We start from the raw sequence: 26,367 nt of genomic DNA, 5'->3' as shown, positions 1-26,367 counted from the left end.
TGTCACTGAGGGCATTGTGTCTGCACTTGTCATGCTCATTATTATGGTCTGTCTGGCGGGCGGGTGGCCTAGCCGGTGGTCTCCATGTGAACTTGGTGCTGAAGTCAGCAGCCGGCTGTGATGTGAGGAGTGTTGCATCGAGGGGTTGGTGTGGGGCTCAGCTAGTCACTTGTCAGCAGCTCTAATGAAAGTAGTCCTTTTCGTGGTGGCCTCTTTTTCATTTGCTGGGTCATAGGTCGTCGCCGAAGGCTGGGTTTCCGACGGAATAAGTGGGTAGACGGGTGAGGAAGAGGGGAGAGTGCGGAGGACAAAAAGGCATGGGGGAAGGGGGTAAACATTCACTTGCTAAAGACCAGACCAGAAGATTAGGTTAGTTTCCGTTTGCATTGTCGCCGCATGGTATTGAGCTCATGTCTTATATCAAACAGGGCGGCCGTACATCTCGATAGAAATGCAATATCCTTGCGTTCTTTCTATTTTCATAAAGGTGGCCCAAAGAGAGTGACTCACCCGACATCCGTCTTTCCCACCTCCTCCTCCTCCTCTTCCCCTTCGCCCCGGCCCCTTACACATGAAAGAGGCCGCACAAGGGCAGAGGATGGCCAGTGGGGTGTGTGCAATGCGAGGGCCCCAAACCCAGACACAACACAACACACATCTCCACAGGCCTCCACAGCTGGGCTGGAATGTGAGCCGCTTCAGATGTGAAGTCCAGACAAGGGCCGGTTTGTGTGCTTCGCTGTCATTCTCAGATGGAACAAGAAGTGTCTTCACAATCGGGTGTGCGAGAAACATCAGTAAATCATGACTATTTGGACTACCTTCTAAATCATCTTTATTCATTCAGCGTCTTTCCATATCAATAGGCAATAATACATCACATATCATGGAAATATATAGATGGTCTCTGTGTACTTGAGCGATACATTCTCTCGATGTATGTACTGTACCCACTGTGCTATAAGAAATAACAGAAAAATAAATATAGAGTAGTTTACATAGACATCCTGGATTGTAAATGATTCCACGTGAAAGGAACCAAACAGCTTATTGATTCTGGTAGATAAAACTGAGGCGTCGCATCCATTTTAGGCACACATATAAAACACATTGATATGATGCTAAAAATAGGGACTCTAATATCAATTTAGTCAAATGTAATCAACATCATTTGAATGACCTTTTAAGGGGAAGTCAAGTCCAAAATTTTCTGTGACAGCAAGTCGTTCCGGTTAACTGATTCACGGCCAGCCCGGTTAAAATGGATCTTTGACATCGATAGCTGTCATTGACAGTGAATGAATGAATTGCTTTTCCATTAAAGAGAAGATTAAGACTGTTAGCAACCGTTTTGCCACTTGCTATCGACTGAAAATCACATCACAACTGCCCGCCGGGTTTAGATTAGTCGAGACACATGATAGAACGAGGGACGCGACTAACGATTATGTTAATAACTGATCAATTTGTTGATTATTTTTCTGATTGAAAAAGGCATAATTTAATTTCCACCCTGCCCTTTTTTCGAATTGACATTGCAAATTTTCCTTCTGTAACCTCTCAGAAAATCGGCAAAAAGTTTGATCGTTGTTTTTCAAAGTAAAAGCGAGGAAAAATGATAATCAGTCTGCTTTCGTACAGAACTAATCTGACAATATTTTCAGTCGACTGAAATTCAGATTGTTTGGAGAATTTCAGGTCTCAGCGATTATTATGAAGGATCAATTATTTTGGTAATCGATTAGTTGTCGATTGATCGATGCATTCGTAAAGGGAATTTTGATAGCAATGCGTGGGATTCGATCTGCTTTTTAGTCTTCAAAGTTACGATTAGGTTCATCAAGAAGATTCAGTCCGACCGGGCCGGCTTAGGCGATATCCGAGAGCTCCTACTGGCCGCCGGCCAACTCCCTAAATAAACCGCAGCTCCTTTTGCCGGAAATTTCGCGAAGCTTGCGGACTTTCCGAGAGCTGGAGGAGCCCACGAAGCTGTCGGGCTGCAGCACGGCCATCCCGTTGTGAACCTCCCCCATGACGATGAGCTGACTCTCGCTTACGGTGATGTTTGGGCAGGGGCAGTTCCAGTCCATATTCAGGAGAGTCACCTCCAGGGGTTCTCTGCCGAAGAACTTGAGCCCCATCTTCTCATCCTTCAGGATCTCCTCCACCGTCATCAGAGCGTGACCCGACTCCTGCTCCTCCGTCAGCTCGGTGACCCGCGCCAGGATGACAAAATCGCTCCTGCAGAAGCTGGCCACCATCTTGCTCCGGGGCTTACACGCTTTGCAGTTGTGGTTCTTGGGAAAGGGGCACATGGACTCGCAGGCGTCTTTGGACTCAAAGTTGTTCTCGTTGCCGCCGCAGCCGCCGTAGACGAACGACTGGCACTTCTTGAGGGCGTTGCTGTAGGCCCAGCGATGTTCGTAGGCCTTGCACGGCCCCTGCAAGCTGGGCAAGCTACAAGGAGCCGCCAGCTCCCCGCCACAAGACAGCATGCAGGTATCGTAGCTTTCAAAATGGTTCCAGTTCTTATTGCACTGACTGTAAGTGAAGGTGAAGCAGTTGTTGCGGCTCGATTCGTAGTACCAACTTATGCTTTCCTCTCCGCAGTCGTCCGTGTCGGGACTTTTTAAGCACTCTGCGGGCGGGAAAGGCTGATCGCTACTGTTTCCTTCCGCTTCCTTCCCCCGAGCGTCTCTCTTGATGACCGCCAAAGGGAAGTGAGAAGATACGCTTCCTCCCACGTTTTTGGCCGTGCAGGTGTAGATTCCGGCGTCTTGAAGCTGCGCGTTGTAAATGACCAGCTGGCCGATGTTGGTGACCACCACGTTCCCTCGGACGTGATTGGGACGCATGACGATGTTGTCCTTGCCCTTCAGTTGTTTCTCCCAGGTGATTTCCGGAGGCGGTTTTCCGGTCACGTCGCACAGGAAGCTGGCCGTCTCGCCCACGAACACGGCCTGCTGGGTGGGGCTGCTGTGTATGGCCGGGTTCTGGATGTCAGCTGGAAGGGTGGTCTGAAGAGCCGTGGTCGGATGGAGGGTCGTTTCGGCCGGGATGGGGCTGGTGTTCGGCCATGTTAGGTGGTACCTGTGGGCGAGTTGATGAAACAGTAAAAACGGGAGATCTTGGTGCTGTGGAAACAATCGAAAATTATGAAAAGAGACAACCTGGTCTCTAGCGTTTTTCACTGGTAGTACAGGAACGACAACTATGGCATTTTCAAACTCCACCGTTTTGAAACCCTATTTTGTGCTTAATTCGGATCTGAGTCAAATGTACACACAATCACGGCAGGAGTACCAAAAAGTTGGGCTCACCTTCAAAATAAATCACCTCAAACATATCAACTCATTAAATCCCAAATACATATTTTGACCGACATTCAATTCCAGCTACGTTTCAAGTTCTTTCAAGCTTTTGGCTAAAGGGGAGTCAAAAATGCTTTGTACCAAATATTACATTAGGTAATTAGGTACTAAAGTAATCAATTCCTTAATTTACATCATGCCAGCCATTTTTAGACCCTCCTTTGGCCTAACACTTGAAAACTTTTGAAAAAATATAAACATAAGGACTGGGATTGGACGCCGGGATTCTCCAAATAAAAGAAAATAAAAACTACTACTTTGAATAATCTAAACTACATATAAAACATTATGTTTTGATTGACATATTTTTGTTGACAATATCATTTAATCTTGAAACGATTCTTGACATATTTAGGCACACACAGCAGTGAAAACTGAATATTTCGACTAAAATTAATTTGGTACCCAAATCATTTTTCAAGTACAAGTAATACTTGAAAAAAAAACATTTTGCCACTTGCCGTCAACTGAAAATGAAAATCAAATGTTGGATAACAACCAATCGTGGCTTTCCTTTTTTCTGGGTTTGGTCATGTGACTGCAATTGATGATGATAGTCAACAAAGACCTATTTGTCATAATGGATCTTTGACAACTATCGCGACAATGGACTTCATTGTACAAAAAAATCATTGTGTCATCAAATTAACATTTTTCCTGCTGAAAATGGCTAAATACATTTTGTATTCTTTGAGTTCCACTTTAGTATTGATGTACAAGCCGTACAAACAGTAAAAAAAAAACACTGAATTAGAGGGTGTTTCCAAATATTTGAACGGCACTGTCCATCTGCATTTTGTTGTCAAGGTCCAGGATTAGAAAAGGATTCCAGCAAAAACTTTTAAATATGTTATGTGACGCCAATCCTGGAACTTTTCTGACAAATCTTATCCTGCACAGTATACTATTTACTCGTTCAAGTCAATGGAGGAAATACAATAATTATACAGCATATTATTATCTTAGACTTTTTAATAGCTCTTGAACAACATTAACTCACCAAAGCAAAATCAATTAGAAAAGATTGAAAATACTTAACATGTTACCTGCAGGTGACCTCAGAGATAGAGATACCCTTGGAGCACGCCTCGGCGTCCATGTAACACTTGTTATAGTAAGTCATGCCGTCAGACGCGCACGTGAAGTGGGGCTCCCGCTCGCAGCGGTCCCGGCACTTACACACGGGCTGCCCGTCCCAGATGTCGCACTCGGAACCTTGCTGGGAGCACATGAACTTGTCACAGGTGGCTCCTTTGGGCATTCCGATGGGCCCCTTATTGCCCTTGATGTCGATGTAGCGCGCCGCCACGCAACTTTTGTTTCCACAAACATTGAGGCAGCACTTCTCAAAGGTCTCGCAGTCCTAGAGGAAGGATGGCAAAAATCATATCTGCAACCTATTTAATTGTGTAAGTAAATTGTCAGTTTTATTCATTTAGTTGAGAACCACTCCTCGCCCAATATGGACATCTTTAAAAAGTAAACCTTTATATTAGGTGGGAAAAAAATGAGCTAAACTTTACATCTGCACAACCACTACCACGCTAGAAGGAGTGTGCTATTCCTGGCTAAAAGACTGTGAGAATTATAAGGAAGAAAATGACCCAAAATGGTAAAAATACTGCACAAGGATTAATCTGCTCTAGCCTCCTGCAAAAATATCATAATCTTTTAAATAGGAAAATAGCACTCTGTATTAAGATATTAAAAAAAAAAAAAACAGTCATGCCATCATTAAACTTATTTTTTGGCTAGCTGTGGCAAGTTTAAGACAAACCTAGATATACTATATTGCAGACTCAGCTCCTCTCCCTAGCCTTCTCAGTGCAGCAGTAATATTAGTTGTTCATCACAGAAGATAAATGAAATGATATTTGTTTTACTGTAATGTTTCAGATATCTGTTGCTTAGAGGGAAGCAACACTGCCATGTAGTTGCTAATTACTAGCATATGTTTAGTTTGATAATAACTTTCAGCTGAGAGTGGACAAAAAATGGCTTCACAGTGAGAAAGTAGTTAAATAGCACAGTTGAGAGTTTTTTGTGTTTGTTGTCCTCTTCATGCTATGCAATGGTACTCTATCTTCTTACCACTAAAAAACATGCACATAAGGTTCATTGAAGACTCTAAATTGACCATGTAGCCTAGATGATGGTTACCTCATCTAGATTGCTTGGTGTTTAACACTAAATCAAATAAGTGAGGGGAATAGTCACGTGTACAGAACTGAGAACTGTTTCTATTTTCACCTTCCTAAAAATAAGATATCACCAATAGTTCTTAGCACAGTGTGTTAACACCCTTTTAACCGATAAAAATGACTATTTGATAGTGAAAACAAAATCGAACCCGATTAAAAACAAATTGATGAGAACTCACCTGGTCAGATTCACACTCGCGGATACAGGTACTCATCGCATCCACCCACAGGTTGGGGTTCAGCTCATTGGGGCACAGACCGGCGTGAGAATACACCACTTTGGCCACCGACATCGGCATCGCCCCTACACGTTCCATGTGGAGCAGAAAAGTGTACAAATGTCCCAGAAGAAACCAAATCCATCGCGGAAACAGCATCCACCACATGGCGTGCGTAACCGCGCGACAGATTAAACTCTTAAAAGAACAGAAGAATAAATCCCACGAGAGAAAAAAGGGAAAATAAAAAGTCCTGAAACTAAATGCAAAGCAAAAAGTGTCCGATATGGTAAAAAAAAACAAAAACAAAAAAAAAACCGGAGGCTATGATCTCATTTAGTCACTCATCCACTTGCACTATACGTTTAATATCGCATGCAGGGAGATTAGCGCTGCTGCGTGCAAACCAGCGAGCTCTAACTCCATCAATTACTGTGCCTCGTCCACTGGGGCGGCAAGGCAAGAGCCGACTGGCTTACAGTTGGGATCAACTTAATTCAGCACGTTTGCAGACGCCGCTCAACGCTCAGTGGCCAGACACCTGCGCGTTCACAGAACGCAAGCTTAACCCTTAGGATGCAAATTTTCAAACGCACGGTGAGAAAAAAAAAATGTTTTAGCCGAGAAATCTTACCAAAAAGGAATGAACTCGAATTAGTTCATATTGCCTAGCATTTCCGAACAACCTCCCGGCACGCATGCAAATGCGCCCCGTGTGGTGAAATTGTCAATTAAAATTCCGTCATTAATGTAAACATTGTGGGCTAAATGCGACTTTCTTTAAAAAAAAACAAACAAGCAATACACACTTTGGAGTTTGATACATACGAAGGCCATGGAGAGAAAATCACTTAAACATAGATTTTGTTTTATAACTAGGAATAACTGTCAAGTTTAATAACTTGAATTTCTTGAGTGCTTACTTTGAAGTTGAAGGTGTTTCCAAACTATTGACCGGGAAGGTAAATTTTTAACTGGCTAAAATTTTGAAAACATACATTTGATATCAAGTGAGACAGCCATTCATTTAAACGGGAAACCAATTGTATGACCCATATGCAATAACGTTATATATTTGTTTTTTGTTGTTGTTATTGTTGTTGTTTTTTGCTTATCTCTCGGTAGATAGTTAACGTTTGGCTTTAATTTCATTAATAAGAAGGTTAGATAAAAATACATTTTTAATATGTATTATTATACTCACTTCTTTTGTCAAAATTATTTTGTGTTTCCCCCCCCCTATTCAAAACAACGAGTATTAAATTTTGCCAAATGCCGCACTTTATTTACTACGCAGTACAGTCCTGTAAACGCTTGACCCATCCATTCGTCTCTCTTCACTCCAGAAGATGGCACTAAAGGCACTTTTTTTGCAGGAGGTAACCCCCCCCCCCCATCCAAAAAGTTAAAAATTCTAAATAAATAAGGATTAGTAAGAATTATACTCTCTGCAATGGATTACTTGCTAAAGAATAAGTGCAACACATATGAAAGATAAGAATTAAAATTCAATGGACTTTGCTGGTTGTCTCAGTTATGACAGAATTGGTTGTTTTAAGAACACGGCACAACTACAGTAAATCAGGTTTGCTAAGCTTAGAAGCCAGTCTGCCTTCAGGGGAGCATTAAAAGTCAACCTTGTTTTGTGTGCATGTGTGCAAATGGAGTCTACGCTTCCCAAGCCGGGTCCCTGCTGAGCCCAAAGAGGCCCAATATGTTCCAAGCTGGACTTGTTTTCCGTCTGGTCTATGAACCTTTCAAAGGCTTCCATGCATTGGACTCTCCCTATGTATTCAGATAAACAATGTGATGTTTTCAAGTTTTCCCATTTGCCCCTTTACACACTCACCCTTCATTTCTAAACAAGACCCCCACATTCCTAGCACAGCCAAACAGACCTTGACTTTGACCTACTACTCTACTATGCATGTGAACTCTTTCCAGCCATCATTATTACAATTCAAGTCATCAAGTTGATACAATTTGCAATTTTTTAAGTTCCGTTTATATCACAAAATAATATAATTATTTAATAATATTAGGGTCACTGAGGGGTGTTAAGGTCTACCTAAGCCATAACTTGAACTGGTCGCCAGCCACTTTTAAAACGTTCATCATTTCCCACTGTGATATTGTTAAAAGGTCAGTGGGTCACTTGGCCCACTACACTGTTTGAATGTTTCTTTCATTTCAGATCTTGTAACAAAAAGGGGATAACTCAAAAAGGTTGTGAACGGATTTACCGCGTGCCTGCTCGTGATGTGTGCGAACTACACCAGGGGACATTGTCCAAGCGGGGCAAGAAAGCCAAGTACAGTACCTGTGAGTGATGTCGTCTTCCGTCTCCATTTTTTAAATACTCTTAGGATATAAACGGTGGCGTTTCCACTGAATGCCACGGAGGCACGGGAGACTGGTAGAGCTGCTTTAAAACAATGAGGGGCTGTTCACATTAAGCTCATTATGAGAGTCCCATTCGAGAGAACAAAGGTGGCCAACCACTGTGGCAGGGCCCTAAGCTGATTCCTTGACGCGGGTCTAGACACAAAATTCCGCATGACAGCTGGACAGACATACGTGGGCAAATGCAAATGTGACCTATGGAATGTGCAGTGTATAATCACCTGGACGGCTAATGCCGAATTAACATTGCGAGAAGTGAAGCCACTGGTAGCCATCTTATGTTGCCACCCACTAAGTTCACTTAAAAAATAGCATTTTTTTTTTTTTTGCTCTCTGTGAGGCGCACATTACTCCATATACGTATACGTTGCGTTAAAAAATGCAGCAATTAGTAAGTGTTTTTTGGGGGAAAAAAATGTCAAAAACAGACAACACAAGATGGCCGCCGTTCTGCTGCAAGAGTTGACTGGAAGTCTGTGTTCAGCACAACCTATAATTTTAAGCAACCACACCAACTTTAAGGAAAATACAAAGCTGTTCTACTACATCACTGCAAACAATGAGCAGAAAAAAAAACATTTTAGAAAATGGAAGGATGGAAAGTTACTTCAAACTGACCTTTTTTTTTTAATTCATAACAGTCTTATGGCGATGAATGTATAACCTAGATATCATTTATGCTTGAACTGTCCACTGAGCTTACATAATATTTGTGCTCCTTGGTTTGCTCTGCTAGAACATCTGCTCACCACATGAGACTAAGTTGTATTCACCCATTCAAGAGGAGTCACAGATAAACAAGGCGGATACGTACAACCACGGCTTAGTAGTTTATGTTTGTTTACGTCAGAAAGAAGAAGATCAAAACAAAAGGTCTTGATGATTTGGAGCATAACAAAATGTACTGGTGGCTTGCGTAAAAATGGGCCAGACAAGAATTTACAGCTGGGTGGTGAAGCTTTTGAACTGCAAAATGTTTTCATCCTCCAAATAATTATACAGCTTCCCTATTTAATACGATTTTGTGTTCTTTTAATTTGCTATATCCTGTACTTTTTTTATTTAACAAGTTTCCTCACTTCAAAACACAAATTGTCAGTCAATATTTTGTGCATATATTTATTTAAATCGTAATTAAATGCAAAAAAATCATTTTCATACTAAATTACAGTAAGAATTGTTGCTAATATAGCAAATTGTGAGCTCACCTTAACGAATAAAGAAATGTAATGGGTTGGTTCAAGGTGACTGCATCTTGCTAAGGGTGAACGGTTTCGTTTACATAAATGTAATTCGGGTTTTAAATGATATAATTAATGTTTATGTATGCACTTGAGTTTAGTTGCTTATAGAAAACGGTCACTTTACTTGGATTGTTGCAATACAAAAAGGTGCAGCATTTAACATGAATAAAAACTGACTCTATCTCCCTCTAGTGGTTCTAACGTGGCATTTCAATTATTTTGGACGTTATGATCAAGACGGAACGGCACTTGACATGACTTAATAAATTAGGAAGCAAGAGAAGAGAGGAAGTCATTCACCATGCTTTTATCAAAGAACATATACAGGTCTCCAGAACGAAAAACAGCTTCAACAGTGCCTACGATTATGTCTGCAAGTACACAGGACACATCTTTATAAAAATATCAGACTCTAGATGCATAGGTTAAGTCAATCTGTAATCTGCTTCAACTTTAGAACGATAAACCCACAAATATTGTTAGTCTTCTTTTCACGGAATCAAACATGAGCCATACTTACTTTGAACATGACACTCTCACCCTGTCAAGACACATCTTTTTCTTTCACTCGTTGGTCTTAATAAAGCCTTTGACATTGTCTTTACCTCACATTGCACTTTTTTCCATCGGCCACGCCGTGCTTGAACTTCAGCTTCCGGTGTTTTGACACAAAAACAACAGGCCTACCTGGTTAAAAAAAAAAAAAATACAAAATATGTATCATAAAGTAAGAGCTTCAGGTATACATCTAAAAGTAAACAGTTAGCACTGGATTAGAAACCTTTTGATTGTAGGATGTAAAATGTGGCGCAGTCGGGAATGAGGCCCATCATACCAGAACGCGATGGGAAGAGCAGCATTAACGTTTCCATTTGGCTCTCAACATGCCCGTTACTTTCTTAACATTACAAAAAAATCGTATTGTCATCTTGTCAGTGCAGTTTTTAATTAGATCAAACAGACTTCTGTTAGCTAAAGCTACTGTTAGAACAAAATAAATACGAAGAAAAAGACTGGCACTGAGAAGGGCGTCAAATAAGGAGGCAACCTCACTTAGTAGTGTTTTAGTAAATTAACATTCGGAGCAGAAACGAGCAGGTGCATTTTTTGTCATCTCTACTTTGTAGGAAGCAAACTTGTTGAGCTGCATTCCTTTGCGATGTCAAGATATTCTGTGGACGTGGTCCGAAGAAGTCAATGTTGCTTTACTGTATAATCCTCGCTAGCGGAATGCGCAAAGCATGTTCGGGCCTCATTAGTAAGTATTAATAGCGCTCTGAAACTAAATTAGAAATACTTCATAAAGGTGAGGTATCTGGGAATTTAAAACAATTACTTCAGAATTTGAAAGCTTTACAGATGGAAAACTATAAAAAAAAAAAAAACATTTTTCTTTTCCACAGTGCGATTCATCTCCATGTGCAGACGACATTTAAAATGATCAGTCCAAAAAGAACCAACAATTAAAGCAACTAAAGGAACTCCCCTTTGCAGCAAAGACACTAAGGTTAGCAAATTGCGTGCGACGCCTTGCTCCGCAGCTTGTAGATGGACATGTCCATGTAAGGCTATTGCAGAAACCCCAGGAAGACAAGCTAATGTCCCCGACCCCCCCATTGTCGTTCCTCTGGAGTCTTGGCACAAGGTGCACCGGGTGGCGATGGAGAGAGGGGCCCAAATATTTTCTCTCATGCATCAGTAATCACTCAGAAACTAGTTGGGAACACCAAAGCAGCGAAAAGGCCCGGAGGAGGGCAAAGAGCTCGAGAACTTGACAGATCGTCCAGGCTGAACAAAGCTGGACAAGGGATCCGGCGGACGACTGGTTAGTGGCTGCTCGAGGGAGGCTACACAAGCCCGTGAAAAGCGAGGAAAGCGGGCGGGCGTGCTAGTAAGTGAGGCGCGAAGCCTTCATATTGTAGCAGGGTCTGTCAGTGAGTCCCCCTGTCCCGGAGAATAAGGACAAGCCCTCGGATTTCTCCAGCACAACCTCCAGCTCCTGAAAGTCCTGCAGCCGAGCGACATCTTTGTCCTGGGAAAAAGAGGGACATCGGTTTCAGATTCGATGAGTCATTGACGTAGCATTGCACCAGCCAATACCATTTAAGTTCGTTTAGTTCACACATAGATGATATTATACATACGTTACACATTCAATGGTGTCCTTAAAGTCACTTACAGGTGATGCTTCAAATATATTCCATGAGTAAATTTGTGAGATGATGGACCTGTTAGCTATGAGGTAATTATTTCCTGTTCTTTGTCTTATTGTCAAGTAGACTGGTGATGTTTTATACTTGACTACTAGCTAAAATCTGAACATCTAAAACTGAGCCGCTACAGATTTTTTTCTAGTAACAGGTTATATTCATGGATAATACAATCCTAATGCTTTGTGGTCCGGTTTTTCCTTTATTTTTCTGGCTTCCTCCCTTGCAACCCTGCGTATGTCTGAAAGAAATGTCCGTGTAGAAAACAATGGCAGAAAGATGGTCCTGGTTAAGATTTGTTAGTCGACCTATTTCTAAGGTTGACTTACCCGACTTGGTTGACTTTTATCCCCAGCTCTATTAGCAACATCACCAAGATTTTAATAACCTTCACTTAATGTACTGAGCATTATTTTTTTAATGAACACATTAAGAAAAAAATACCTACAGAAAGATTGGAACTTTGTAACACCACCAAATATATAAATAATCAGAATGACTACTTTAAAAAGTATTCATGTCAGTTTTTAGGGGAAAAAAAATGGGTAAGAAAATCACATCTTACCTTTCTCAACATGGTGTTCGGTAGCTTGCGAATCTTCTCAACATGCTCAGCACTGATGTCCAATTCACGGCAGCAGACTCTCAGCAGGGAACGATATGTCAGCTCTTGGCGGTCTAGCTCCACCTCAATGAAGTCGTTCTCACGGGCGTTAGGGTTCTGGATGCGCACCTTCAGTATTAATTCTACAGTGGGATTTAAGAAACATGTGGGTTCAATGATGTACGTACTACGATCTGGGACGGGAGCCAGAAGTGAACTCACGACCTCTGCCGATTATCAAAAATAATGAGTGATTAATTTGGTAAACGATTAGTTGTCGATTAATGGCTGCACCTCTAGTCGTTTGTGTACTTTTGTACTTTCCGGCCACTCTTTGGTACCCAGAATGAATTACTCAACTTTTTCTATCATGTCAGTAAAGATAATAGTTTAAGACCATTTGTTGCTAGTTATTTGTTGAACGTGAGTAAGCATGAGTAACCATCTTATGATCGTTCTAATATGTTTTAATACTAGGCTTTTTACACCCCTTCATTTTTTCTTACAGCAATTTAAAGATAATCAAAGAAATAAAGGTTTGTCAGACTCAAGTGAACATTGTTGACCAATCAACGACCAATACAATTTTCGCTACATCCTAAATTCCACCTTTCAAGAGCAAAATCTTGTGGAAGACCACCCAAAAAAAACAAAAAACAAATGTCACAACAGTACATAATAGGCAATTATGTAAATAAGCAGTTCTTCTCAAAAGTACTCATAAATTTACTTAGTGTACCACCCGGGAACTCTTAGTTGAACACAACACATTTTTTCTCTTGCAACAGTTAATTGTATTTTTGTTGTTCAGAGGAAGAACATTTCATTGTATTGCCGATAACCATGCCACTGTGATAAATGAACAGGAATACATTATATTTGGAGTAAATAATTGTTTTTGAACCCATTAAGAGAAATTGGATCATTTCCCCGAGCACACCTGATGCGCTCTCGTGCTCCACAATGTGCCACATTGTCTAAGAATCATGGAAGTGTGCCAAGAACACAGTTGAATTATTTCAGTCGGCCTCATAGCTCCTGGCATAGAAAAATGTTACCCAATGATACTGCTTTCATAGGCCACATTTTTGTAAAGCCATCAAAAGAGTTTGCGCTCACCTTGTACATTGACAGGGAAGGAGCTCGTGAAGAAAAAGGGCTGAAAGGCTGGCAAAGGTCCACCTGGTTGGCTGTAGCCTATCTGCTGCGGGACCGACTGCGGCCTGCTTACAGCTGGGTTAGAGTTGGTCGCTGGAGCCTGGACCTGACTCCCGTTGTTGCATGTCAAACTTGGGCTGGGTGACGCCAAAGGAGGCGAGCGCATGGTTCCATTGTGTGGCGTTGCGTGATTGACCAGATGCGGCTCAACTGACAGATCCGCGGGCACTGTGCAGTTTACAACAGTGTGGTTGTGAGATACCTCCAAGCCAGGTGACACACCATTTTGCTCAGCCACTGAAACAAATTCCCGGGTCTGAACTTGGCTGTGAGCGATGGGGTTTGTTGGTGGAACAGGTTCATCTGCAGTCAGGCTTTGCGGCGACTGAAAGTGCTGGGTTGGTGAAACTGGAGCTGAATTGCTGTCCGTGGACTCGGTGTGCTCCACAGATCCGTTTTGTGCATTGTGCTGAGAAAGAAGAAGCTCCATCTTGTTATCCATCTTTGCGTATAAGAAGGGAGGGTTGGACAAATAATTGGGGATAATTGGCAACTCGGGCTCCTTGACTTCAGGCACGTCCTCCACTTCAACTATAAAACAACAAAACACAGTGGAAGGATTTATGAGTATGGCATATGTACACGGGACACAAAATTTGATGTGTTTATATAGTATTTGTATACAATCTCTGCATCTAGTTACATATCCATGAAATAAGTCAAATTTATTCAAGTCAAACAAAATATATACTGTAAATATCGTTGCAAATGGAAATCATGTTTAGGTTCATGTCCAATTTAATCTAGCTCGGATTAAAACTACAAGCAAAAGGCAGAAAACAACGACTGTGACCGTAGTTTACCTCCTAAAAGCCGTTTGATCTCCGGTTTGGATGTGAGCTGTGAGGCCAGCTCATCCTTCGCTGTGAGGATGTCTTTGTCTGCACCACTGCTAAGTAAGTAGGACACGATCTGCTTATGGTTCCGCTTGCATGCCCAATGCAAGCAAGTCCTGGTGAGATTAAAGACAAGGACGCACGTGGAGGAGGAAAAAAAAACAACAAAAGTCACCTTAATAGGAGCACAGTTAGTAGTTAATCTAATGTAAGATTGTACAACTATTACAAATCACTAAAAATCAGCCATGTTCATGATTGGTAATATCTAGCGGTAATATTTTGTTTGCTCTGTGTTTTGTTGTTGTTGTTTTTGCTCGAAACCCAAATCACCCACTGAAGGGATTTCCAACAGGCAGCTCTACAGGATTAAGCCATGATTTGCCTAATGGGATCTCACGGACCAAACCACACACATGCAACTTATGAAACAACTTCCTGAAGTTGTTAAAACATGTACATTCTTTACAATAAATGAAGCAGCATACTTAAAACATAATAATAAAACCTTTTCACGGAGGTCATCGCCCAATGTTATGATTTGGTCGTTAAACTCACCATCCATTGATTTCGTTTTGGGAGTTGACGTTTACTCCACTCTCGACCAAGGTCCGCACTTCGTCAATGTCTCCGATTGCAGACGCCTCTCTCAGTCGCTCCTGGAGTTCTTTATCCAACGAAGTGGTGGACATGTTTGCACAGACTACGAGATTTCTGAGTTCATAGGATATACTAAAGCCTCCCGAGTTAGCCTACCAGCAATAATGGCAAAACAGCATTAGCTGCTGGGCTAAACATTAACTACTGTACTTGCTAGCTTGACTAGCCGATAGCAGTCTTTGGGACTAATTTTGGATAACAAACTACTTCCGCAAATGCGATTTAACAACCGGATTATTTAGCGTTCACAGAGAACCGTCTTGTTGGGAGTTGGTTCAGATCGTGATGTCAACACCCGCTTTGCAGTCGATCTTATCACCTGTGAGTGCGTTCCTTCGGTAGAATGCCAAAGTACCGCCACATCGTGGGGGGAAAATTTTGGATGTAACAACGACTACCCCGACTGCATGGAGAGGGTTGGTCCCTAGCTGCAATACGTCCGTGCATCCACCATATTGTATGTGGCAAATACCTGTATTAAACTAATGCAAGTTGACAGCACTTCTAAAAGCCTTTTTCTTATAATTGTGTGCTGGTAGATTCGTACATTTAATCATGAATTCATCGATACATTTAGGTATTAAAACATATCGATGGCTGAAACCCAGAACTTCCCATTTGTGGAGTTTAGACAGGAAAACGACATTCTATAAAAAACGCGTTGTTGAGTCGCCTCAACCTCTCGAAAAGCGTTTTTTTCCCCGTTTTGAAAAATTTAATTTTCGTCCAACAATATAACACTTTTTAACTGATGAGTTAATCAGCGCCAACATGTTGCCCTCAAATGATAAAATGTTACTTAATTGGCCAGAATTATTTGTACATCAGTAATTGATTTATTTATTAAACAATAATTAATTTACAAATAATCGAGCTAGCATTATCTACCTATTTTAACAGTTTTTACTAATGAGAGACAAAACAAATGATCTCCTATTAGCAGAAAGTACGTAGTTGACTTGTATCCACTCTGTGGAATTTTTGTTTTGGTGGTGTACGTGCTCATTTTTTCCTTTAAAATGTAAAATGTGTGCCTTCGTGTGCAAGAGTTTGGGAATCACTGGTTTATGACACACTTGGCGTCAGTAAGTATATGACTTAATCTAGATAAGTGAACACTACAATTAGTGTTATGCTTGGTTTTGTATTAATTGTGAAAATACCTATAGTGCCTGGACGCCTAAAAATGCATTGGTGTACAAAATTTACATTTGCTTAGGGAAGTGTAAATAAAGTTCATTATCATAATAAACATGTTATAACTTTATGATGTATGTACGTGCACATTTCCATGAATGCCATCGTTGTAGTTGCATTTCCGGGTCAAAGGTTTGATTCACTTTCACAGTTGGTGGGGATTGACGTCACCGCTGCTGCCATTTTGACTCAATGTACTTTGGGCGCTTTGGGATGGTGTGAACAGAAGCGCTGACATATTGTTGCGTTTAACACCAGTGCTTCAAAATTTGGCAAAATGCTTTCCGCCGCCCAGCTGCTCGACGAGCTCATGGGCCGAGACAGAAATTTGGCCCCGGACGAGAAGCGATGTAACGTCAAATGGGACGACGAGAGCGTAAGATAGCATTCTTGCTAATTTTAGCCTCGTGGGTTTGTTCGCGAACGCAGCCGAACGTCTGTAGCATTTGGGGACCGGACTCGCTTTTGGCGTTGTCTTCAATTGTTATTTTCCTCAAATGATTGTTGTCATGCATGTATTGGTTATCATGGGCCTTAAACATATGATTGATGCACCGTGACTTTAATGCAAATCTACACGCGTTCAGCCATTGTTAGCCAACTAATGCTAATGGTGGTCTTTACAATGAGACATCGGTTGTATGCATTGCGATCAGAGTTGAACCTGCATTCAGGAATGGTTTTTCCACCTTAAAACTTCTGCCTCGTTTGGGTCAAAAACTGAAAGAATTTTGTGAACGATGTAATTTAAATTATCCCCTCTTTTTATTTTTTAGGTATGTCGATATTATCTGTGCGGTTTCTGTCCAGCAGAATTATTTACAAACACACGGTCTGATTTGGGTAGGTCACACTCAAATTGAGGTTTACTTTCATAACAATGTACTTTAGTATGTGACGAGATACTCACTGATGGAAATTTTCATTTTCTATTGAAAGGCCCTTGCGAGAAAATCCACGATGAAAATCTTCGAAAAGTGTAAGTGATGAATTGTATGAACTTGTTTCAATGTTTCGTTCAAGTCATTGGACCCAATGAATAACCATAATAATAAGATTGTATGGTCCTGTTGATAGATGTTTACGCAATGATGTAGCCACCAACATAAATATTAACATTTTGTAAAGTGTTTTTATGTATTTGTGAGTTGTTAATATTGTGTGTTTGTTCTGTCCCCAGATATGAAAAGAGCTCACGTTACATGAAGGAGGGATATGAGCGTGATTTTCTGCGCTATCTGCAGTCGCTCCTGGCCGAAGTAGAGCGACGAATTCGTCGAGGGCACGCTCGTCTTGCCCTTTCCCAGGCTCAACAGAATACAGGGGTGTGTGTTTCATAGTTTTAAATAAGTAAAATTTGTGCCCAAATTAGTTTCGGTGCCAAAGGTAATTTCATATTTTTTTTTGTGTGTTGACCAGCAACCTCCTGCTCCAGCTGGAAAGAATGAGGAGAAGGTGCAGGTTCTGACAGAGAAAATTGAAGATTTAGTTGTACAGGTTTGTTGACTGGCACAATAACTTTTAAAAAAATTTTTTTTAACATTGCTGACATTACACCGTATTTTGATTTGCATAGATTGAGGAGCTGGGCTCTGAGGGCCGTGTGGAAGAGGCTCAAGGAATGATGAAGCTGGTTGAGCAGCTCAAAGAGGAGAGGGAACTGCTTAGCGCCAACCCTTCCGTAAGTCACCACCTTCAGCCTCACCGGCCTACATCTGCTATCTTATAAAGGTTTTATTCATTTAGTCATTAATGAAATTGAATCATTTGTAATTTGTTCGATTTTGTCAAACCGAAGCCTACATTAAACCACATCTTAAATATGTTTTCTGTCTACTGTAAATGTGATGTTGATTTAACGTGCATTTAATAAATCCTATGAAATGAACTTTAAAGCTGTGGGCGGATTCAGGATTCTTCCGGCTCACTTTTTAGGTTAGTTGAATTGATTATATTGGTCAATCCTAAAAATGCCATCCCTTCCATTCAGACAATTGAGAGCTTTGCAGCCCAGGAGAAACAGATGGAAGTGTGCGAGGTGTGCGGCGCTTTCCTGATTGTGGGCGATGCTCAGTCTCGAGTGGATGACCACCTAATGGGAAAGCAGCATATGGGCTACGCCAAGATCAAATCTACTGTAGAGGAGCTTAAGGTAATGGTGTGTGCTCAAACGTTACTGCTGATAACGATTTCATCGTTACCTTTGAAACTTGCTTTACTTTTCAACAGGAGAAACTCAGACGCCGCTCAGAGGACCCACAAGGGGAAAACCCAGCTATTAAGAAAGATAGGGAAGAGCGGGAGAAAGAGGAGCGGGAGAAGAAGCGTAAAGAGGAGGAGGAGAAGGAGAAAGAGCGAGAGAAAGAAAAGGAGAAGGAGCGGGAACGGGAGAAGGAGCGTGATAGGGAGAGAGACCGAGAACGAGACAGGGACAGAGACCGAGATCGTGACCGACGGGCACGGCGAAGCCAGTCAAACAGCCGCCACTCCAGCCGAACATCAGACAGAAAAAGGAGTCGGTCCCGGGATCGTCGGAGGTCCAGGAGCAGAGACAAAGACAGAGACCGCGATCGCAGACGCAGCAGGTAACGTAAATTAATGACGTAAATTAAAACCGTGCGTCACATCGTTGACTGCAGATGTTTTGCTTTTTAATGCTTTTCTATCGCTGACTTTTGCTCATTCTGCAGGAGCCGGGATAGAGACAGAGACCGAGAAAGGGAGAGGGATAGGGACAGGAGACGCAGCCGTGACCGTGAACGTGACCGCGACCGTGAACGCGACCGCGATCGTGACCGCGACCGCTCCGACCGGAAGCGGCGCTCCCGCAGCCGTGAGAGGGGGCGGTCACGAAGCTCGGAACGCAGATCTCACCGACACCGCAGCCGCAGCAGGGACCGAGACAGGGACAGGGAGAGAGACAAGGAGAGAGACAGGGATAAGGACAGGGAGAGAGACAAAGAGCGCTCGTCCAAAGACAAAGGCGATGGAAAAGGTGAACCGTGTCTCGATTCAATATTTTTCCCCTCCAAGATGGAAGTGTGATAATAGCGCCAACCAAACATTTTGATGCATTTATTTTCCAGAACGTAAGTCGTCAGAGGAGAAGAACAGCAGCTCCAAGAAAGACAAGAACTCTGACAGCGAAACAGCTGCCGTCATGGCTTCAACAGAAGCGGAGCCGATGGAGACAGAGGCTGCCGCCTCGGCCTCCCCCCCTCTCCTTAACGGCCAGCAAGAGCTCCTCCTTTCTGAAGGTGACACTCAGTCCAATTAAAACTGATCTGATAGGACCTCAGATCAGACTCAGGTAAGTGTGTTCTTCTCCTCGCCCCCCTGATTCCCTAAACCCTTCACACACTCCTACCCCTTCCTGCACTCCCTCCTCCCTCCTTCCTGCTCCCACCTTCTTTGCATTCACGTCAAAAATGCTGATGATGTTTGTCTGATGTACCATATCCTGTTTTCGAATAGTGCATCATAAATATGCACTGAAGATGAAGAACTAGGCCCGATGAATGAGAAGAAGGTAGAAAGCATTCACACAAAGCCAAGAGGGAAAGGCCAGTGTAGCCCTGAGCAAACATGCCCAGAGGTACCCCTCGTTTTGTATCGCTTTTGAACCTTCGAGATGTTTTGGTCCTTGTCCACAAAAGTAGCGGGGGAAAAAAACAGAACAAAAACAAAACAATTTTATCCAGTCAAATTTCTGTATGCTTTCACCCCCATTTGGCATTATTTGATAACATGTGAAGTTGAATATTCAACACAGATTTATATGCAACCGCAGTCGGGGCGATTTATTTCATCTTTCCTCATAGGTAAACACCCAATTACTTGACTCGCAAATGCCATGCATTTCTTCAATGTGCCTGATCATGCTTTGCAGTGTGTGTGTGTGTTTTTGCGAGTGGTGGTGGTGGTGGGGGGCTGGGGTAGTCCTAGGAGCTGGGGGAGGGACAACGTAACTAACTAACTGGAGGGTAGGGTTTATGGCGTAATTTGCAGCTGACTTCCACACCTCACAGCGTTGGTGTTGTGAGCGAGACCACATGTGAAAAGGGCAAATTAAAAATCAAGGATACTCTCTGACTGTCAAAGTGTGCAGGTACTCACCCCAGGTACTCCTTTCTATACCCACATCCTTTTGTCAATGCTGTTGCCTGTACTCTCCACAACGTCAACTTGAAAACTTGATTGTCAATCCGTACGTTGTTAAGGAACGAGCGCCTGCTTGATTAACCTCTGCCATAGGGCATAATTGTAGTCCTCTCTGAATCATTTGTTTGCCGCGTCTGTTCACATTTGTAGCCGCAGAGGAAATATCACATAGCTTCGACACTTGTAAAATGATTTAATTCCAAAGTGGTGTCAAACTTTGTAGACAGTTTGTCAGCATTTTCAGCCGAATGCTGACGCAAGGCATGTCGGAGCAACTTTGTAATCTTTTGTGTGATCTTTCTGAGATACATGCTGATCCAGTAGCAGCCAGTTAATTGTGTTTCTAGAAAAGTCGTTGCAGGGCTCGTTTACTAACATTGCATCCTTTGAACATTTTTGCCCAACAGGGGAATCTGAGATATCCGTTGGAGGAAGAACGGGAGGAGGTCATCCCCAACCTCACCTTTGACCCTGGCACTTCGCTGCTTATAAACAAGGTGATCCACATATGCGTAGTGGCTTACATAAATAAAATCAAGAACATGTGGAGAGAGGGAGGAAAATATTACAGCATTGGTTATCATGTCTCTGTGGAGCTCATAGTTGAATAAGTCGTTGTGGTAATTAAAAAAACAAAACAAAGCTGTGTCTTGAGGGGTCTGGACATCAGTCAGACATTTCTTATCAAAAGTGGTAGGCAGATTTCACCTTTTTTATTTTTGAAAAACTCCTTTTCCTCTGCGTTTAGTAATAACTCAAAAGGAAAACAATACTTGTGCTTTTTTTTTTGGTGTGTTGGGTCCTACTTCAGTTTCTAATTTCTTTTTTTATTAAAAAATGTAATGTTAGTCCAATGACAGGGCGTGGCTCTTTTTTTTAAAATTTTATTTCCACATAGAGCTCCTAATTTGCTCATCTTGCTGTTAAATATACCGGTTTCCTTGGATCCAATCATTTTGATTGAAGGCTGAAGCTGTATTTAGGTTTGGTCCGTTTAAAAATGTTCCTGTGGTCTTGAGAAATTAAAAGGTAATACAATTGTTGACTTGTCTTGTTTCTTTAGCTGTATACGCAAATAATGCATTTGGGGCCCCTTAAAAAATATTAGGCATGCAATAGTAGGTTGAGATCTGTCATTTGTGTCAAAGGTACTCCTCCACTGTGAGGGACAGAATCTAAAATAAAAATCCACAATATCACATTTATTTTACATAATTAGCATTTTATTGCATGAGTATTTGATACAACAGATGAACAGAATATATCTATTTGATACAAAATGCTGAGTTTGCAATTACACACCTCATACATTTTCCATAGTATGTATGTCACCAGGATCGCGCACATTGCAGCAGGGATTTTGGCCCACTCTACTCCCCCATACAGATCTTCTCCAGAGCGTTCAGGTTTCGAGGCTGTTGCTGGGCAACATCGACTTTCGGCTTGCGACAAAGGTTTTCTTTAGGATCCAGGTCTGGAGACTGGTCATTAATTGCCCAGGCTGTGAATGTGGGGTCATCGTCATGCTGGAAGACCCAGCCACGGCCCATCTTCAGTGTGCTTACTGGGTGAAGGAGATTTTTGGCCAAGATCTCATGATACATAGCCCCAAATATCCTCTTCTCAACCAAGATGCTGTCCTAATGTCCTGTAGAGCTCCCCGGCATTAACCAGGTCTATAATTGTATAGCTTTCTAGTTTTGTCATTGGTAGAGTGTTGGCATTAGATGGCGCTTGTGGAGTCTCGTTGCACCGGAAATGTTACGCTGCCGCCAAACGTACACTTTTTGGAGGATCCAGCTAGAATTGACACGATCAGAGTGTATGATTCATATTCCACAAATCAAACAGTATGCCGCTTTTAAACCAGTGCAACTTTGAGTGCGATAAAGGTCAGCATCAACCATATGCCACGGATTTGGTAAGTCTGGTTAAATTGATCTCCAAAATTCGAATGCACGCCAATTGTTCATGAGCACCTTTTGCAATTAGTGCAAAGCGAGGCAAGCAAAATTTTCTGGCTGAAAAACACCATACAGTGAGAATCATGGAAAAAAAAAATCATTTTCAGTGCAGGCTGCAAACCAACGAACGCCAAACTATTCTGAGGAATGGCGCATGTTAACTTGGCAGCAGGGGGCAGTATATGTTCAACTGATCAACTTCGTCTTGGAGAATTTGTACCTCATGGTTGGCAGCGCAAATTTACGTCATAGCTGCACATTAAAGAGCATATTTAACCATAAACAGTCCACACAAAATCACATGGCAAGTCGACCAAGGAAAAGGTTCAAAATGTGCACTTTTCTAAATTGTCAAAGTGGATAACGGTCTCTACTCTGACTCTCAGTTGGAGGCCAGGAGGCAAAAGCATCATGCAGATGCTACTGAGACAATTCATCAATTCTGCTGTCACCATGCTGATTAATGATGGAGACTCCCAGTACACGCTCAAAGGTTTTGTCAGGTTGTCAGTCATATTGTGATGAAGGAATTTAATTTCCCCTGTAGGCGCTGCGCTCCTACTTCTATTACACTCCTGCACAGCTGCAGCACTAATATTCTATTGGCTTAACATTTAATTACTGTACAGAAGATGCTGGGATGCTGTGCAGCCTTCCAGGCATGGCACTGAGACTGCAAATGCTCTCTTAAACAATTACGTTGATTCCTTCATTTGCCATAAATCCTAAACGCGTTCCTTAAAATATACAAAAATCGATGCTCAGTAATGTAATCATATCTGGACCTTATAAATGATCTCTTACCCTCATCAGTCATCCATCTGACAGCCAGTTGTTTTCATTGTGATTACACTTACTCTGAATGGAATATGCATTATTGGTTAATGCATTTATTGACCCTTGATAGGGCAAAAACACTATCAGCTAGAGGGTTTTATTTGAATATATTTAAAGTTATTTGAAAATTGCCATGGTTTTCTTTTGTTTGACCTATCAGTCAAATAGTATCAGCGTTTGTCAACAAGTCATTGTAGTTTTTGTAATTTACCGACCTTGTTGACCTTCGTAATCCTCCACTTTAATGATGCTCTTGTTACAATGAGTGAGTCTTGCTTACAAAATGCTGTCAATTGCTGATGTCCTTACATCTGTCCAAATGAAACCTGAAAGGAGAAAAAAAAGCCAACTTCGTGACTATATACATACATCAAGTCAAAAAGTCGATTGTTGGGTAAGTCAACTTTAAATTTTGTAGACTAAACATATCTACCTTGAAGTGCTCCTGGAAATGTTTGCACCACTATTTTCTACATTGACCTTTCTTGCAAATGTATGCAGTGTTGCAATGGCAGCAGGGGAAAAAAGATTCCTCCGAAAAACAGAGGAAGCAATGTTCAATTATTGCAAAGTGGAAAAAGCCTGCCACACCGGACTCCCCAAACCTAAAACAAAAAACAAGACAGTCTTCACGTATCACCTCATGGCCGGATGACTGATGCCATTTGAAATTGCCATCAGCCATTTGATACTAAATACTAATTTAGTAGTTGGTAGGCTTTCATTAAAGATAATAATAGCACATGGAGCTTCTCAAAATAAGGGAAAGACCTTCCTAAAAAGAAGAAGGGCTGTATTATCTGAGAATATAACCTTTCGCTAAAAAAAATCTATAGTGGCTTGACTTTACATGTTCAAATTTGAACAAGGAGGAGGCAGTGAATCATGAAACATGCATTGTCAACTTGTGAAGAAGAACAGGAAGTTATTGACCTCATAGTAGCTGACAGTCAGCTCCATTTTCAAGTTTATCCATTCTCCCATTTTCTATAGCCGCTTCTACTCACTAGGGTAGCTAGCTTGCTGGTGCCTACCCCAGCTGGCTTCAGGCAGTAGGCTTGGGCACACCCTGAACTGGTTGTGAGCCAATTGCAGGGCACGAAGGGATGAATAACCAATCACCATCAAGGACAATTTAGTGCGTTCAATCCAACTGCAATGCATGGTTTGAAGTGTGTGAGGAAGCCGGAGTGGCCGGAGAAAAACCCAGGCTTGGGGAGAGCATGCAAACCACACAGGAAAGATTGGCGAGAGCGAGATTCGAACTCGGGTCTCTGAACTGTGAGGCTAATGTGCTAACCACTCTTCCATTTTCAAGTTCCATTTTTTTTTAAGTGACTAAAGACACTTACTTTTGAAATGTAAATATAAATATATAATTACATAGCTGTGAACTAAGTTGTAATGTTCATTTGCCCTTAAATGCTAGTCACTAGCGTGCTAATGCTCATCTTGTTTGCTAACTGTTGCTAATTTTTGTGGTGTGTACAAATTCATTTGTAGCGAAAATAAGTGACTTCCTCAAATTATCTTAGTAGTTTATGAAGAAAAAAAACACCTCCCATTCAACCTTAGTAGACTATTAAATAGTAGTAGAAGATTTCACATTTGCCTCTAATTACATATGCAGTTGTAGAAAATGTGACAAACCATAAAAATTCTGACCAATCAGAGAAACATTACAATATGGGCTACCGTAGTAACAGAGCTCACGGCACCAAAGATGTAGAATCAAGTTGGGTCAAGCCGGTACCATATGCTACATTCACCCTATCACTATGCTCAGTTTCAAGCTTTAAGCAGATGGCTCCACCACAGGAATGGGCTCCACACTTCAGTTTTCTTTTCAGACTTTCTGCATTTTTTTTTGTCATGTTTGATTCCTTTTTCTTTCTTTCTAGTACATTCTTTTACCAGTTCTGGCCCAAACATAGCCGTAGTTGCCAGGAATGCCGAGTGGAGCAGCAGGAGGTTTTACAGTCCTCCCGCTTGACCATCAAAGCCCTTTTGAGGGTCATAGTAAGGACATGTCTGTCCTCCGTGATCCCCCTTGGAGTGCGCAAGGAAGAGTTGGACAGAGGATGATAACAGAATTAAATATAAATGAAAAAATAGAATTTGGCCAGGGGTTTGAACTTGTAGACAATGGGTGCATGTGAGAAATAAATTGGGAAACTGAAATATGTGACCAAAAAAAAAAAACCCAAAACCCTCACATGCTGTGCAAAGCTAAGATTGCCATATTTTTTATTTTTTTTTATTTTAGAACGTTAACAAGTTGTTACCAGGCAGGATTCATACTAACAGAACTGGGATGTTCTGAACTGAAAATGCCACTCACCACAACAACTGCAGCAGTCATCATAATAGTGAGTTACAGTTTGAATCATTTATTTTTAATCCGTTTTTTTTTTTTTTTTTCCATTTCCATTTAAGCAACGTGGATCAGCCGCTTTTCTACGATGGACATCCAAACATGCATTCTGACTTAATTTGTGTGAGATAACAAAATCTCCTTGTGCTCAACAAGGCTGACATTTTAGCTCTGTGGTGGAGTCCCGCATCATTAGATCTCCATTAACAGCCCTTTATTTAGTTATCGATCACAGTTGCACCCGAAGGCTTCTCATTACATGTTGGGGCCACGGTGCTTATATTTAATCTTTTTGACTGTCACCAAGGATTCTCCTTGTCTTCTGTTCATTGTTCTTGACCCGTACATTGTCCGCTGATATCCATCAGATCAATATGTTATTTTTTTTTTTTTTTTGTCAGCGTGTTATCTAATGTTAAAGCCCATCACATGTTATTGATTCAAAGCCTCATGGTTTCGAGGGACTTTAATTAGATGTCATTCTGGTTTGATTTCATAAGAATAATAATACAGTGTGAGCTTTTTTAATTGCATGGCTTTACTTACTGTACAGTTTGATGGAATATGAGTCATTTTTTATTTATTTTTTTATTCATTTTACACACCAACGGCACCCTCCAGCATTCTCCATCTGCTTTCCTCTCGAAGAAAGTGCTGATGATGCGGTCTTGTGTTCCATCTCGCCAACCCCTTGCCTTTCATGGCGCGCGTTTCCACCCTATGAATTATGTATCTGATTAATTAGGCTCGTCATGATAGCGTACGGTCAATCGGTAATTCCTTTCCGTTCTAGTTCAAACAAAAACGAGACCCCTTCCGTCCCTCCCCCTTTCGCTGCCATTATTGTTGGCCGTGTTGTGGATGAGAGG

General features: G+C 41.7%; 3 protein-coding genes across 5 annotated transcripts; 1 reads left to right on the top strand and 2 right to left on the bottom strand.

The window, feature by feature from the left end:
* Positions 1 to 818: 818 nt before the first annotated feature.
* On the bottom strand, positions 819 to 8,165 carry wfikkn2a (info WAP, follistatin/kazal, immunoglobulin, kunitz and netrin domain containing 2a). Of its 2 annotated transcripts, XM_088437145.1 has the most exons (4): positions 8,111 to 8,165; positions 5,752 to 5,876; positions 4,418 to 4,734; positions 819 to 3,090 (listed from the first exon to the last, which is right to left on the bottom strand). In XM_088437145.1, exons 2-4 carry the CDS (start codon positions 5,869 to 5,871, stop codon positions 1,890 to 1,892), a joined length of 1,638 nt encoding a protein of 545 aa, XP_088293271.1. In that variant the 5' UTR covers positions 5,872 to 5,876; positions 8,111 to 8,165; the 3' UTR covers positions 819 to 1,889. The 2 variants fall into 2 exon arrangements, with proteins under 2 accessions (XP_088293271.1, XP_088293270.1); XM_088437144.1 differs by lacking the exon at positions 8,111 to 8,165 and having other exon boundaries at positions 5,752 to 6,253.
* Positions 8,166 to 9,729: 1,564 nt separating this feature from the next.
* Positions 9,730 to 15,335, bottom strand: ankrd40 (ankyrin repeat domain 40). The gene is made up of 5 exons (XM_088438117.1): positions 14,864 to 15,335; positions 14,273 to 14,421; positions 13,371 to 14,000; positions 12,213 to 12,394; positions 9,730 to 11,469 (listed from the first exon to the last, which is right to left on the bottom strand). Exons 1-5 carry the CDS (start codon positions 14,995 to 14,997, stop codon positions 11,326 to 11,328), a joined length of 1,239 nt encoding a protein of 412 aa, XP_088294243.1. The 5' UTR covers positions 14,998 to 15,335; the 3' UTR covers positions 9,730 to 11,325.
* Positions 15,336 to 16,329: 994 nt separating this feature from the next.
* luc7l3 (LUC7-like 3 pre-mRNA splicing factor) lies at positions 16,330 to 21,366 on the top strand. 2 transcript variants are annotated; one of them, XM_088437615.1, is made up of 11 exons: positions 16,330 to 16,538; positions 16,939 to 17,005; positions 17,102 to 17,141; positions 17,343 to 17,487; positions 17,582 to 17,659; positions 17,739 to 17,843; positions 18,153 to 18,314; positions 18,392 to 18,747; positions 18,853 to 19,157; positions 19,249 to 19,472; positions 20,731 to 21,366. In XM_088437615.1, exons 1-10 carry the CDS (start codon positions 16,440 to 16,442, stop codon positions 19,437 to 19,439), a joined length of 1,548 nt encoding a protein of 515 aa, XP_088293741.1. In that variant the 5' UTR covers positions 16,330 to 16,439; the 3' UTR covers positions 19,440 to 19,472; positions 20,731 to 21,366. The 2 variants fall into 2 exon arrangements, with proteins under 2 accessions (XP_088293741.1, XP_088293740.1); XM_088437614.1 differs by having other exon boundaries at positions 19,249 to 21,366.
* Positions 21,367 to 26,367: the final 5,001 nt, after the last annotated feature.

This window comes from Hippichthys cyanospilos, chromosome 16 (assembly GCF_059441005.1).
Source record: "Hippichthys cyanospilos isolate Australia breed blue-spotted pipefish chromosome 16, RoL_Hcya_1.0, whole genome shotgun sequence".
In the NCBI taxonomy this organism is placed as follows: Eukaryota; Metazoa; Chordata; class Actinopteri; order Syngnathiformes; family Syngnathidae; genus Hippichthys; species Hippichthys cyanospilos.
This window is presented reverse-complemented; position numbering and strand designations above follow the sequence as displayed.

Bases quoted from the DNA above. Each gene is read 5' to 3' on its own strand.
- luc7l3 (XM_088437615.1), top strand. From the start codon at position 16,440: ATGCTTTCCGCCGCCCAGCTGCTCGACGAGCTCATGGGCCGAGACAGA. The intron at 16,539-16,938 runs GTAAGATAGCAT...TTTATTTTTTAG, and splicing joins TCAAATGGGACGACGAGAGC to GTATGTCGATATTATCTGTG. The intron at 17,006-17,101 runs GTAGGTCACACT...TTCTATTGAAAG, and splicing joins AAACACACGGTCTGATTTGG to GCCCTTGCGAGAAAATCCAC.
- wfikkn2a (XM_088437144.1), bottom strand. From the start codon at position 5,958: ATGTGGTGGATGCTGTTTCCGCGATGGATTTGGTTTCTTCTGGGACAT. The intron at 4,735-5,751 runs GTGAGTTCTCAT...TCCTTCCTCTAG, and splicing joins GCGAGTGTGAATCTGACCAG to GACTGCGAGACCTTTGAGAA. The intron at 3,091-4,417 runs GTAACATGTTAA...ACTCGCCCACAG, and splicing joins ATCTCTGAGGTCACCTGCAG to GTACCACCTAACATGGCCGA.
- ankrd40 (XM_088438117.1), bottom strand. From the start codon at position 14,997: ATGTCCACCACTTCGTTGGATAAAGAACTCCAGGAGCGACTGAGAGAG. The intron at 12,395-13,370 runs GTGAGCGCAAAC...ATCCCACTGTAG, and splicing joins CTTCCCTGTCAATGTACAAG to AATTAATACTGAAGGTGCGC. The intron at 11,470-12,212 runs GTAAGATGTGAT...TCTTTTTCCCAG, and splicing joins CGAACACCATGTTGAGAAAG to GACAAAGATGTCGCTCGGCT.